Here is a 15,636-nt window from a genome sequence, read left to right on the forward strand (position 1 = left end):
CTAATGTTAAACTCATAAATGACAAAATAACGATGAAAAACATACATCTCTTTGCAATATTAAAAAAATTGAGCCTCGTTCTATTGTTAACAAAAAAAAAAAATCAATATAATTTATTTTTTTAATAATCAACAATTTATAAGTACAATTTTGGTTAAAGACTTATGTGGTGCTTGTTTGGATAACATTAAAATTGATAAAAAAAAATATTTTTTTAACGAAAAAAGATTTTTTTATATTTTTTAATGTATTTGTTAAATTTTTAGTAATAAAAATAAAAATACTAAAAAAATAAAAATATTTTTTGAGATTATTTTTATTTTTTTATAAAATTTTTTAAAAAAATAACTCAAAAAAGATCTTTTATTAAAAGATCATCCAAATAAATGTGATCTTATGAAAAATAATCAAATACCTATTTATTCTTTATATAATGGAAAAAGTTGTACTGAATGCTTGAAAAAGATTAAGATATATAATATATACACAGACTTTAGAATATAAATTTTAGTGAAGATTATTGTGCTATGATGGGGGCATTTGATACAAAGTTATGTATAGGTGAACAGTCCCAGCCATGTTCTTTGGTATTAGACACCAAAAAATGGTTAGGAATCCATGTTTGACCCTTTGACTCTCTTTCTCTTAAGAGTTCCCTTTGTCTCTCTTCCACTGCATGCTTTGCTTCTCTTGCTTTCTCCCATTCTTTCTTCATTATGGCTTCACTCACTTCACTCCAAACATAAGCCGATTCGGTTGGCCACACATTCTGATCATAAACAACACAGTCTCATGTCATACATATTTAAGAAAAGGTTTAATTATTCTATGGTCCTATAGTTTTATTGAATTTTTAATTATTTCTTTATATATTTTGTTTTGATTGAGTTTCTATATCATATCAAATTTTGTAATTAAATTCTTACCGTGACAAAAATACTGGAGTTAACGAAATATTCCTTTAAACAAAACGAATATACCTAATATTTGACTGAATATTCTATATAGTTTAACAAAATATTCCGTTAATTTTAACGTCTTTATCACAGTAGACACTTAGTTATAAAATATTATATGATATAGGGACTTAATTGAAAAGAATAAAAGTATAAAACCTAATTAAATATTCGATAAAACTATAAGAACTAATAGAATAATTAAATCTTAAAAAAACGTGACATATTATTATTTAAATCACTATCTAAAAACACTATATTATCGTTTGATGTTTTTGTGATTAGCTTTATAGTTTAAGAAATTTGTAACCTAAGTTTCTATATTTTTCTTTAGAAAAACAAGATATGAAAAGAAAAAGAATAAAAAAAAGGAAAGAAAATTTAATTGTTTTTGTGGTCGTTCAATATGTAAAAATTAAAATGCTATGTAATGAATTATAAGTTCTTGGGAGAATTATTACCACAAAAACTAGCTAGTATGATGAAAAAGTATAAGATCTTATAAAACTCATTTTCAGGTGTTGCCTATACAATGTGAATCTTACGAGACAAATAACATGCAATATTATCATAGTGAAGAGAAATAGGGGTAGAGAATAGTCTTATATATGTTACCTCTGCATCCTTAACAATTGGTGTTTGCAGCCCATTAATGACTTCTTTTGCATCATATATCACTTTCACTTTTCCGTTATTTGTATCCTTTACTTTTATTGTACTGCACCATCAAAATGGTTATGAAATTAGCATAAATCTAAACATAGAATAAAATTAATTGTTTGAGAATCGATAAGTGAAAAATTTTAAAGACAATATAATACCTATTCCAATGACCATCAACTTCATACAGAACATTCAAAGTTGATGAATTAAAGATCTTCCCTTTGACCACTTTCTGATTTCCACCAAATCCAAGAAAAGAAGGAGTTGATTTGTAAGATAAATCAGCTTCAAGTCCTGTCTCTATGCATTTTATATTAATTTTGCCAATCCAATCAACAGCAGGAACTGGAATTATTCTGAATAAAAGATGAGGACAATTCATTTCATATGTTTCTCCATGATTCAAAAGCTTCAATTGCCGTTTACCATGTACTTGAGCTTCAATTGATGTTCCTGCATATTTGTTACATTTGTGATGAATCTATGTGACTTAATTAACATTTTTAATTTGTTAAGAACTTAGTAAAACTATAGAATAATGCCAAAGTTATGACCAAATTCAGGCATTGTGAGTTCCTAGTAAACTTTATTGTTTGCTTGAAATTATCAAATTCATAGCACTTGATTAAAAAGCTGAGAGAACTAATTGTCTAACAAATGTTAAAAATCTTGACATTTTGACATGGATAGATTTAATTCCCTGTTTTGACATATTAAAAAATAAAAAATAAAAATAAAAAATTTAAAGTCAAGCAAATGTCTGATGTGAAAAATTTTGTCCCTTAATTTGATTAATTCTTTAATGACATTCAGTTAGTCATTAATGTGAAAGAAATAAGGTTAATTATTTTTGCCATGGCAAAGTTCAAAACATGGGAAAAACTTATTGTTGTGACGTTATAATTCATTTTGGTGTAGCTAAATGATATTTGTTCTTTATCATGGGATAATTAATACCATAAAATTTTGGGATAGGTCGCTGGCACCATATTATTTCTATGTTTTCTTTTTCATCTGTTGCATGAAGGGCAGTTACTGGAGGGTGGTGAGAAACCTGCACACATGAAAACAACAAATAAAAGGTTGTGTTCTGTTCTATAGTAACCCTTGGATGGTACATTATAATTAACGCTCAATTTTTTAAGAATATTATTAGTACATTTTCATAGAATACTTACATTTCAAAGAGAAATATGTATCCCATTATAAAAAATAGTCATAATTGTCATTCTAATAGATAAAACACAGTTTATCTAGATATCCAATGAACATTAATAATTTTTTGAGTAAACTATCATTTGCCTCCTAAAAAATTTAGTTTCGGACGGAATGATTTTTGAAAGTAAAGAAAGAACACCACAATGATGGCAAAAGATTAATTTCATCTCACAAGTCACAAATTTCACCAAAAATAGAAAGATATCCTAAAAAAAAAGATTTTGGCACAGTTGTTAAATATTTAGAAAAATAAAATCTTTGATATTTCAAATTTAATGATTTTACAATAAGTGATTTTTTTTCTTTTTTTTTTTGCATTTAGCTTGAAATGACAAAAATTCTCAAAATTTAATTAGGAGGAAAAAAACAACTCCACCTGCAAAGGTCAGATTGAGCAATGAATAGGGTGGAATGCGAATTTAGGCTTAACTCTGCTATTCAACCTAAAAATAATTATACATGAATAATGAGGTCGATTAGAATGAAACCCACATCCTTTTTCTTTTCTAATTTTATTATAATTTTGTTATTTTTATTAAATACTTTTACTCTAACACAATTTACACACAAATTTTTTAGTTCCGTTTAAGATGCAATGAATTAAATAATTTAAAATAGATCATACATATATGTAATTTTCAATCAGAATAATTATGTAATATCTCCATAATAAGATGTTTTATATACCTGTAAAACTTTTGAAAGCTACAAATAGTTATTTATCATAATTTATCTATTTTGACATAGTTGCTAACTTTTTTTTACCATAACATGCAAACTCTTATTCACTTTTGCTGTTTCACTTTCACATATAAAAATAAACCAAGTAACGTAGAATTGAGAAGTGATTAATCAAGTACCTGTTCCAATAATATGTTAAGAGTTCCCTTAGAAACATGATGAGTCTCACCAAGAATGGGATTATAGGGAGCAACACCAAAAGTTGCAGGGCGAGTGGTGGAAATGGACCATGCCATCACTGCTATCAACCTATCCAATGGACTCTGCCCTCTGTTGCATTCTCTTATTAACTCCATTCCTGTGCTGTACACTGACTCACCATAGCACTGAAGTTGTGACTTTGGCAAATTAAACATTGCTGGGACCTGCAAATTAATATCAATAAGGTAAAACAATTTTACATTCCTTTATATATAAAAATATAAAATCATTCATGTTTGTCAACTTAATATTTAAAAAAGATATTTTATATATCTATGGCCAAAAGTTTAAAAAATGTATTTACTATTCTATTTCGCTAAATAAAAAATAAAATAATTAATACAGTGTTTACAATTTATTTTGGCTTATGTTAATGGACACATACGAATGCCATTGACAAAATCATTCATGTATATAAAATTTATTATATTGTACTATTTATCATATCGATTTTTGAGAATTTCTATATATTTTAGATGTTAGAATTTGGTTGAATTAATCCCACATTGCTTAAGATAGCAAATGGAGTGGGTGGCCTAGACTATAAATATGAGGCTAAGTTTTCCATATTTTTTGCACCAGTCGAAAACACTTAAAGCTTGTATCTGACTTTTTTTTTCCTCTATACCTTTTGATTAGAGAGTGTTGTGAGGTATAGTTAAATATTTGCTTTGAGATTGTGATTGTGTCTATTTTATTTCTCTGTAAAAGGTATTTTTTCAAGGGAAAATGGTATATTATTCCTAACACTAGATAAGTACCAAATTCTTATTATATTTTGCAATTTCTAAAATTGTTGTATCCCAACATACGCTGTACATATTTAATATCATAGTTATCCGATCCAAGACGTAATTGATATGTTGAACAAAAAGGGTAAAAAAATTAGAGGCTTAATAGATTATTAATATTTGCAAATTGCAATTATAATATATACAACTAGATGCATGATTGAATGTTCCTTAGTTTAAAAGGCAAAAAATTAAACTTTAATTATATTATAATTAATCAAGTGAACCTAACTAATTCATGTAGCTAACTCATCATAGGAAGAGAATGACGAAGAACTTATAATAAAAGTTATCTTTAAGCTATTAATAATTTAAGTATTTACCTGAAAGCGTGAGAGATCAGATCCTGGCCGCACATTCTTAAACAAACTTAATATGCGTTGCAAAAGATTAGGGGCTTTATAAGAATCAGAATCAGATTCAGATTCCCCTTCTAATGTCATTGGCTTTGTGAGCACAATTTTGGTCTCTTTCTTCTCCCCATTACTTACCTGCCACCAACATATTTCATATTCTATTACTATTAATAATTTTCTAATGCAGTAGTTAGTTGTTACCCTTTGCTACTAGATAATGCATTCATCAAGTAATCAACATTCAACAACACTAATATAGTTGAGCGTATTAAAAAAGGCCAGCAAATAATGTAGCAGAAAAATAAATAAAATTAGGAGTACTTGTTTAATTGATAGTTTCTCAATCTTGTATTTATAATTTTGAGTAAATACCCAAATTATTTTTTAACAAATTTTAGATTGGACATTTTGATATCTAATAAAAGTTTTAATAATTTAGAAGCCTCCGAGAATTATCTATCACGTATTAATTATTGAAAGGTGAATAATTTGTTTTATTGTGATATTTTTCAAAATCGAATTATCTTATAAATAAAATTTGTTAAGGACGACAAAAAGACCAATTTGTCTAATAGAAATAGTTTTAGAAATTTAAGAGTAATAAAATATAATTAGAAATCAAAATATTTTATCTGAAATTTATTAAGAATTAATTTAAATGTTTACTGTTATAATTTTACAAAGAATATAGTTAATCACTAAAATAAGAAAATATCATTTTCGAGTTTTATTATATCTTTTACTAAATTTTCAATACAAAAATAACAAAAAACGAAAAAGAAAAAGAAGTTATAAAGTATAAATAATTTGATCCTATAAAGATTTTAAAAATGATCAAGTGTCTGTGTGATGTGTAACATTTTTCATACTCATACAAGTCGAACCAACTTACCAACCCACATTTTCAAATCTTTTTCTGTTTTAATGTAAAACGAAGAAAAAAAAATGATAGAGACTTTGAGCACAATTATTTGAAAATTATTTTGCAAATTTAAAAACCAAAAAAAAAAATAGTTGGATGCAAGGTAAAAACACAATAGTTGACAAAAAATTAATTGATCAAAAAATAAATTTATCAAGTTGGATGCAAGGAAAAAACACGGCAGTTGACAAAATTAGTTTCCCAACACCAAAGAACTGATTTAAACTAAAAGGAAAGATATTCAAGTCGAAAAGAAAATGACAAAGCACGTAAGTAGTAGAGGTGAGACTGAGATAATACGGCTTTAACGATAATTCCTATGCTATTGCTACTGCATTTGCAATAATGCTGCCTGGGCCTGCAAAAGTGCATATTGAAATAAAGTAGAGTCCGCTAATTGGACAAATATTTCTCACATAACGATGCCAGACAACACTCTTTCTTCCCAAATAGAAACAAAATTAAGGTCCAATTAATTAAATTATTTTAGTTTCAAAATAATTTAGAATATAAAAAAATAAAAACTTAAGTGCAGTCAGATGATTTGATAATTTAACTAAATTTTTATTTAATGGTTTTCAATTATCAATTTTATGTAAGGTTAATTACACATGAATTTTCGTTCCATACAAAAAGTTCTCATTTAAATTGTTTCGAGACCATAATAATTTAATTAATTGTATTATTATTATTATTATTATTATTATTATTATTATTATTTAAAAATCACAGTCAATGATGCAATATAATTAACAAAAAAAGCACATTATTCATAAGAAAGAAATAATTCAAGAGTTATATATGTATTATTCCTCGGTTATTGTTTTTTTCATAAGTTGTATATAGTAAAATTAATCTTCAATATAAAATATATTAAAAATAAATTAAATTATATATATGTATACGACTAATTTTGATAATGAGTTTGATATGTAAATCATAATTCTTTAATACTTATTACGAAAATCCAAATTATTCATATAACAAAAGCGGGAGAAAAGAAATTCCACATTGATATTTGCATTGGTTGACTTAAGGGCTAAGCGTATAAGGGATCCTTGATACGCGTTAAGCCATAAAATTTTAATAGAACAATTTGGGAAGAAAGAGCCAGAAATTAATCATCATAAAGGAAGGAATCAAGTACCAAAATGGCAAAGGGGTACGCTATATTCATTAATACACGAAGCATATTCATTACTTATTTAGTAAGACAAATTTGGAAGGTGCATATTAATACATAATAACACAGATATCAATGTGTATTTACTATTTAGTATTTTATTAAAAAAATTAAAACTAGATATTATACGCATAAAATTATATAGTTTTATTTTCAAAATTTCATTTTCTACATTTATAAATTTAATGTCTTCGTCACTAACAAGTAACAACAGTAGGAATAAAGGTAATTTTTAATGAAAAGTATGTTAATATTTTTTATTATTTTAACAGTCAAATAAACTACATAAATTTATATATTTATATGTTTTTGTTTTGAGACAATAAATAAAGATGGGAAACGGAAACACATAGAATACACCCACCCCTACCCCCTTTCTTGTTTCTTCTTTACACCTTGCGTTGAAGAGTAAAGGCACCATCCACATTCCACATTGTAAAATATTCCATTCACACAATCCGTAAAATGCATTGCGATTAATTAATTAATTAGGTACCACCGAATATGTGCGGTTAATAGTTAATACCGTACCCCTCTTTTCGCCGTCTCAAAAGCCAATTCATTATCATCATCATCATCATCATCATTCATATAATTAAACTAACGAAGAACAAGAAATCAATCATTTTGTTGTGATCAAAATGAAATTATAAATCGTCGTATGGTAGGTAAGAAACACAATAAGAGAGCATCGCAGGTTCAACCATTTCTTCAATGGAACAGTACTAAGAAGTAGGGCAAAATAAAAAGATTAAGAGAGAAAGAGAGAGAGAACATACCATGTCTGTTGAAGTATAGAAGCTACGGCGTGGTTGAGAGAGACAGAGAGAGAGAGAGAGAGAATGTGAAAGGTTTGGTGATGAGTGATGAGTGATGAGTGATGAGAGAGAAGTATTAACTAATTTCAAAATTTCAATGATGAATTGAAAGAGAAGAGCGCTTTGGTTTTGGTTCTGAGAAACTTTTACGTTGGGGGCGAAGTTTAAGTAAGAGGAGCCAAGAAGAATTAATTAATTAATTAATTATAATAAGAATATTTATTTATTATTGGATCAGGTGCACTTTCTCAACAATTGACCAACACCAACACGGTTTCACATTTTAGGGCAATTTACATAAATAAATAAAGTGGGAGAATTATTTACGTAAATGTGCAAATCTGTTTGTTGTTACAATTTTGTGCAAAAATGAATATTATGTAAACCGTGGCAACCCACCACGGTTTCAAAGCAAACATAAACCGTGGGAGGTCACTACGGATTAGGAAGAAATTATTTTGCATGTAAACCGTGGGAGGTCACCACGGTTTACGTTGGAAGAAGGGTGTTCATAAACCGTGGGGAGTCACCACGGTTTATGTAGACTTAAATAAGGTGGTGAAGATCTATATATATGTGGGTGATTGAAACACCAGAAGAGATCATTCTCACAATGTGCATTATAATATAAACCATACATGAATACATGAAATACTCTGAATCAGGCACTCACTACATAGCAAGGTTGCGAGAACCGGACCGGTCAATGAACCGGTGAGGTTACTGGTTCAATGGTTTAATGGTTCGACCGGGGTTCAACCGGGGTTCAACCGGTTTAATTAAATATTAAATAAAATTATTAGAAAACCTAAAAATAATTTGAAATATATTAATTTAGTAAAAAACCGTTAAAAAACCGGCCAATTTGACCGGTTTATCGGTTAACCGACCGGTTCGACCGGTTTTTTACCGGTTTGTTGCTGGCCGGTTTTTGAGCTTACACGGATCGGTTAACTGACCGGTTCCCGGTTTTTCCGGTTGAACCGGCCGGTCCGGTCCGGTTCTCAGAACCATGCTACATAGTCAAAAGATAAATATTATTTAACAGTAAGTCTGAAATACATAAACACTAACAATCATGCACATTACATAAAGTAATTAGCATGCTGAATACATAACGTAGCTACCAAGATCAATACATAACGTAACTAACATGATCAACACATAACGTAACTACCATGATGAATACATAAATAAAGAAACAAAGTACTGGACAGGAAGATATAGCATAACTAATCAGAATCCTCAATGGTGTCACTGTCATCGTCATCGAACTGGCCAAGCAAGTGCCCTCCGGTGCCACACAAAGTAGGACGTCTAACCCGCCTAGGTCGCTGATCTGGCGCTGGTGCTGTGGGGTGTGCGGGAGCCGCGCTGAAAGCGGAGGCAGGTGTACCTCCTAAAGCAAACCATGGGTCGGACGGCGAAACTGCTGGCTCGTTCAGGTCAACTGCCAACTGAGGCTGAACATCGTCAATGCCTGGTTGCTGCGCACGAAACTGGGCATCCTCCTCAGGCATCTGTGGCCTATAATGGGTCTGATCATCATCCCTAAGCATGTCAGCTATGTCTCGGTAAAACTCGGACTCAGTAACGGGATCAGCAATGTCCACCCCAACAGCTGCGGTCGTAAACTCGGCATAACCAAATGGGCTCACGTTCGCAAACATCTGTGAGCTAGAACCCACGTCGAACATCGGCTGATCCATGGCTGATGCTGATCCAACAACATCCTCAGCGGCGACGTGACCAGTGCCGCCCCCCTGCTCGGATGGTCCTCCATCAGGCCCACCTCGACGGTCAGGCCGCGCAGGTGGCCGTCTGCCTCTACGTCGAGGAACACGGTAGTCCACTGGATCCCCAGCCTCAGCTCCAGGAACGTCCTGCACCAATCGGTCGGCAAACTCCCTCCACTCGCGATCCGTGGTCCGGGTCCCAATACGGCGACGCCTATCAACTCGTCTGTTATCCGGTCTGTCATAAACATGAACTCTAGGAGGTGCCTGGGACGACCCTCTGTGACGAGCCTCCTCAGTCAACACAATCGGCCTCGGATCCTGAAATGCTACATCTGGGGATAGGAACCTGTGCGCCACACGGCACCACCACTCGAGGTAATCTGATGATGGACCAGGGTCGAGGACACGATCGACCCATATGACCGACTGATGCCGGTTCTCCCAATACTGGTGCCACTCCCGATAATATGAAGGAAACCACCGGTCCCCACCCCTACCATCCTTCGCATGTAGCCAATCTATGTTCAGAGCTACATCTGGGAGAGGCTGAACACCGCCGAACTGGGGTAGAACCCTATCCACCTGATGCCACTCTATCGCAGCAAAATATATGAGGCTAGTGACGGCCGTCCACAGCCGTCGGTGCTGATCAACTAGTATCTCCGGATGAATAACAGCAGTAACATCAGCAGAAGAGTAAGGCTCCCACAAAAACTGCATAGAACACAGTAAGACGTTCATGAGGCAGTGCCATGTAAGAAAAACTAGATCTACCATCAGTAATAAATAAGTCACTCACGTCGTGGACAAGCAACCGATCAAGTGCAAGGCGTGCGGAAACTAATCTCTGTGCCCCTGCATCGTTCCTCGGAACAAACTCCGCCCACCTACAATTTAAATTTACATGATGTCAAAACAAACCATAACACAGTTGCAATTTTTACAATTTATGAACGCATATTTTTAAACCATACCTAGAAGCAAGCGGAAAACCAAACCGGTCAAAACCAGTGGGCCTCAGAGTGGGAAACCTCCAGAAAATCCAAGACTGTAGTAGGTGTAGCGGCCCAGCCAAGTTAACGACGTTCCTGTTTGTACCACGACAAAGACACCTATACAACCAGGCTAGTGCAGCGGATCCCCAGCTATATCTGCCCAACTCATCCAATGATGCCAAATAAGGCAACCAGCGAAGGTGTACCCTGTTTGCATTCTTGTCCGCAAACAGCTGAGACGACAAGAGCATCAGGATATAAGCCCGTGCGTATACACGAACTGTCTCATCAGTAGCATCTGCAGGGAGAACACGGAACCTCTCGTGGAACCAGGTGTAGCACACTGTCATCTGCTTCACTTTACTCTGCGGAGGCAACTCCCCGAACAACTCCCGGAACCACACCCATGCTGGTCTACCGTGTTCCATCAGATTCTCAAACTCAGTCAAGCACCCACTAACGGGTGCACCATCAATCGGCAAACCCAGTTGATACGCAACATCCTGAAGAGTAATGGTGCACTCATCAAACGGCATGTGGAACGTGTGGGTCTCCGGACGCCAACGCTCAATAAATGCGCTAAGCAGAGGCTCATCAACCCAGAACCAATGACTGTTTAGCCTAGCAAGATGATACAACCCCGCAGTCTCCAGATAGGGTATAATCCTGTCATGTAAGGGCATATTCTGCTGCCGCCTAACGGCTGTAATAACCCTACTAGGCTGCAAAACGTTCGTAATAAATACATCCATTAACATACAACGATTACAAACAACAACATACATAATACTGGTGCTAAGATAACTGTGCACATTAAATTCATGGATTCTCTTATCCTCTACTAAATACTGAAGCTAACAAAACTGTGCACTCACAACAACAAATTAACAATTTAAATTCATGAATAAAACCTTTGAATAAAATACAATAACGATAACAACAAATTGTGCAAAAATACTAAAAAACACAGTAAGAAGATAAATAAGCATAACAAATTATGCATTACTTACAAAACCGATAATATCATTAATATTTACGTAAATAATATTAATCAGAATCACAAAACAGGTAAACGTAATAAAATAAAAATATTTACTACCAATATTCCTACTAACATATCAATTGCTATATTAGAATTAAATTTAATTACAATAATAATAACAATAACAGTTACTAACCTCTTCGTCGATATTTCCTGCCACGTGAGCGATGCCATTTAGTCGGTACAATCGATCCTCATCCTCCTCCATTGGCCCCACCACCCACTTCTCCTTCACTACCTCCAATCCTTTTCACAAACTCTCTCTACCACAATGAATCCAACTTTTTTTCCAAAGGTAGCAAATGAATCCGTCCCAGCCTTCAACGGATTACATATATATATAGATACACGTAAACCGCGGTAGGTTACCGGGTTTTACGTTCAAAGTTGCATTCTACATAAACCGTGGTGACTCCCCACGGTTTATGAACAAGCTTTCTCCAACGTAAACCGTGGTGACCTCCCACGGTTTACATGCAAAACAATGTCTTCCTAATCCGTGGTGACCTCCCACGGTTTATGTTTGTTTTAAAATCGTGGTGGGTTGCCACGGTTTACATAATATTCAATTTTGCACAAAATCGTAACAACAAACAGATTTGCACATTTACGTAAATAATGCTTCCACTTTATTTATTTATGTAAATTGCCCCACATTTTATGATTCTTTTTTTTTTCCTAGATTTTTTTAGCAAATTGATCCAAATGAAATAAGAAACTGTGGAATTACTTACTCTTACTTTTGTTCAATCATGTTTAGCAAATAATTCTTGGTCTTTAATCAGATTTTAGATTTAAAAATTAATTATGTTAATTTTGTATATATTCACTTTTCAGTTTTTATAAAATTAACCTCTAACTCAAATTGAATTTAATTTTCATTTCTAAAATTTGTCTCACTCACCGAATTTCCTAAAATTAATTATATAATTAATTAACATTATTTATTATTATTATTATTATTATTATTATTATTATTATTATTATTATTATTATTATTATTCAACCATGCACTATCAGAGTAAAATGTTAAAATAAAAAATATAATGACAAAATTTAATATTTAGAACTTGTTATTTTTGTTTAAATTGCGTTTTGTTTTAAAATCTATTAATTTTTAAAGAGGCTGATTTTGTATTTTAAATATCAATCTTACGCTTTATTTTTTACGATTTTTTCTCATTTTTTTATAGTTATTACAGTATTATTTATTTATATTTTTTATTGATTTTTTTATTTTTATTCTTGTTAAAAAAATAAAACAAAAAGAGAAGATAAATAAAAAAAAGTGATGATGATAAAGAAAAAGAGGAGGATGAGAGTTTTAAAATGTACATAATTTATCAGAAAAATAATACCAAAATTTTTTAACGGTAATATAAGAAGTTTTTTAATTTTGATATCGAATAACTGTTGTTAGAAATAAGAGAGCAATCTAAAGAAAGTGGTTTGTGTATAATTTAATTTGAGGAAAAGTACAATGTACAAGGGTATATATAGCTACTAAAAGAATCAAAGTAATAAAAATATAGAATCCTACAATTAATATACAGATACGCTATATAAATACAAATGATACTAATTTGATTCTAATTATTCTCTTAACACCCCCCTCAAATTTAAGTGGGAGTTAAGGATACCATCTTGAGTTTGGATAACAGTGTCCAAAAACAAGTCGGATGATGAGCCTTCGTGAAGATATCAGCAGTCTGGTCCAGTGTGCCAACAGCGATGAGACGAACAGCATTAATAAGGATACGTTGCCGAACAAAGTGACAATCATTCTCATTGTGTTTGGTGCGTTTATGAAACACATCATTATGAGCAATTTGAATGCATTGCGGTTGTCATAAAAAGCATCAGTTGGGGATGATTGAGGAGCACTCAAGTCTTCAAGAAGCCAACGAATCGAGATAACTTCAGCAATGGTGTCAGCGAGAGCACGGTATTCATCTTCTATGCTCGATCGAGCAGTGAATTTTTGCTTTTTAGCTCGTCAGGAAATGAGAGAGTCGCCAATAAACAAACGATAACCAGTACTGGAACGACGATCAATGGGATCACCAGCCCAATCAACATTTGAGTACGCCTGAAGGGATAAAGATGAATGGGTAAAAAAATAAAGGTCATGGAATAGGGTGCCTTTGATGTAGCGAAGAATGCGAAGAACTACTGCATAGTGAGTAGTACGAGGAGCCGACAAGAACTGGCTAAGAAAATGAACCGGATAAGCAATGTCCGGTCGGGTGACAGTTAAGTAGACGAGTCCTCCAACTAGATGATAAAGAATATGATTATCCAAGTGCCATCCATAGGAGTAAATTGAACATTAGCCTCAAGAGGAGTAGACTCAGTGCGACTATCTGTAAGTCCGGCTTGAGCAAGAAGATCTGAAGCATATTTAGCTTGAGAGAGATAGATGCCATCATTGGTGGATATGACTTCGAGACCAAGAAAGTAGCTGAGAGAACCAAGATCTTTCATCTCAAAAGTACGATGAAGGGTCACCTTGAGATCAAAGATACCATCAACATCATCTCCAATAATGATCATGTCATCAACATACAAAAGTAGAAGAACAACTCCACGTTCACTTTTATGAATGAAGAGAACATTCTCATGAGGGCTACAAGTAAAACCAAGATTGCATATGGTAGTGCTGAACTTGTCAAACCATTCACGAGAAGCTTGCTTAAGTCCATAAAGTGCCTTGCGAAGGAGACAGACCTTACTAGAAGCACAAGGATATCCCGGAGGTGGTTTCATATAGACTTTTTTTAAATCCCCATTAAGAAATACACTCTTCACATTCATCTGACTGAGAGACCATTTTTTTAACCACAGTAATGGCAAGGAGAGCTCGAACAGACGTAAGATGAGCGACAGGAGCAAAAGTCTCTTCATAATCAATACCATACTCTTGTGTACAACCTTGAGCAACCAATCGTGCTTTATAACGATCAATAGAACCATCAGAGCGAGTCTTGATCTTGTATTCTCATTTACTACCCACAACTTCTTAATCAGAAGGAGGATCAACTAAATTCCAAGTGTGTGCCTTTTTAAGTGCCTGAATTTCTTCCTACATTGCTTGCTGCCAATTTGGATTGGTAGAGGCTTCTCGGAATGACCGAGGTTCATGATGATGAAGAATTGTAGAAAAATAGTGATAATCAAGAAGATGAGGAGGTGGATTTTTTACCTTAGAAGAACGGGTGGAGGAAGGAGGCATGACAGCAGGAGCAGGAGCGTCGTCCGGTCTGGAAGCATCGAAAGATGAAGAAGACGGAAGAGGAGGGGCCTTGAGGGGTGGGCTTGAGGTAGACCCTGTAGTATCATCACTAGGAAAGATATCAACATCAGGGTTAGTAAAAAATGGTGACGGAGTAGAATAATGGACTCAAAAGAGAAAAAACTAGAGAACATGTGATGCTCCTAAAAAACAACATGACGAGATATATGAATGCCTCGAGAGATAGGATCCCTACAACGATAACCCTTATATTCAGAACCATACCCAAGAAAACAACACATGCGAGCCCGAGATTCAAGCTTATTGTGTTCATGAGGCTGATGAAGGACAAAACAGACACAACCAAAAACACGAAGAGAACTATAATTGGGAGGAGTATGATAGAGATGCTCAAATGGTGTAGTGTTACCAAGAACAAAAGAAGGGAGTCTATTGATAACATGAACAACCGTGAGAACAGCTTCACCCCAAGCACGCTTAGGACAGGAAGAAGAAATAAGCATCGCATGAACAGAATCAAGAATATGATAGTGTTTACGCTCAGCTCTGCCATTTTGTTGAGAGGTACCAGGACAAGAAAACTCATACAAAGTACCCTGTTCAGCGAGAAAATTTAAAAGTTTGGAGTCACAATATTCCATAGCATTATCCTATCTGAAGATCTTAATGACTTTGGAAAACTGAGTTCGAATCATAGTGGCAAAATTAATATAAATCCGAGGCAGCTCATGACGATCAGTCATCAAATAAACCCAAGT

General features: G+C 33.4%; 1 protein-coding gene across 1 annotated transcript; it reads right to left on the bottom strand.

Moving 5' to 3' along the window:
• Positions 1 to 404: 404 nt before the first annotated feature.
• Positions 405 to 8,018, bottom strand: LOC130976130 (oxysterol-binding protein-related protein 4C-like). The gene is made up of 7 exons (XM_057900896.1): positions 7,811 to 8,018; positions 4,894 to 5,061; positions 3,698 to 3,943; positions 2,577 to 2,673; positions 1,778 to 2,072; positions 1,572 to 1,674; positions 405 to 769 (listed from the first exon to the last, which is right to left on the bottom strand). Exons 1-7 carry the CDS (start codon positions 7,811 to 7,813, stop codon positions 518 to 520), a joined length of 1,164 nt encoding a protein of 387 aa, XP_057756879.1. The 5' UTR covers positions 7,814 to 8,018; the 3' UTR covers positions 405 to 517.
• Positions 8,019 to 15,636: the final 7,618 nt, after the last annotated feature.

The sequence above is a fragment of the Arachis stenosperma genome, chromosome 4, assembly GCF_014773155.1.
Source record: "Arachis stenosperma cultivar V10309 chromosome 4, arast.V10309.gnm1.PFL2, whole genome shotgun sequence".
NCBI lineage: Eukaryota > Viridiplantae > Streptophyta > Magnoliopsida > Fabales > Fabaceae > Arachis > Arachis stenosperma.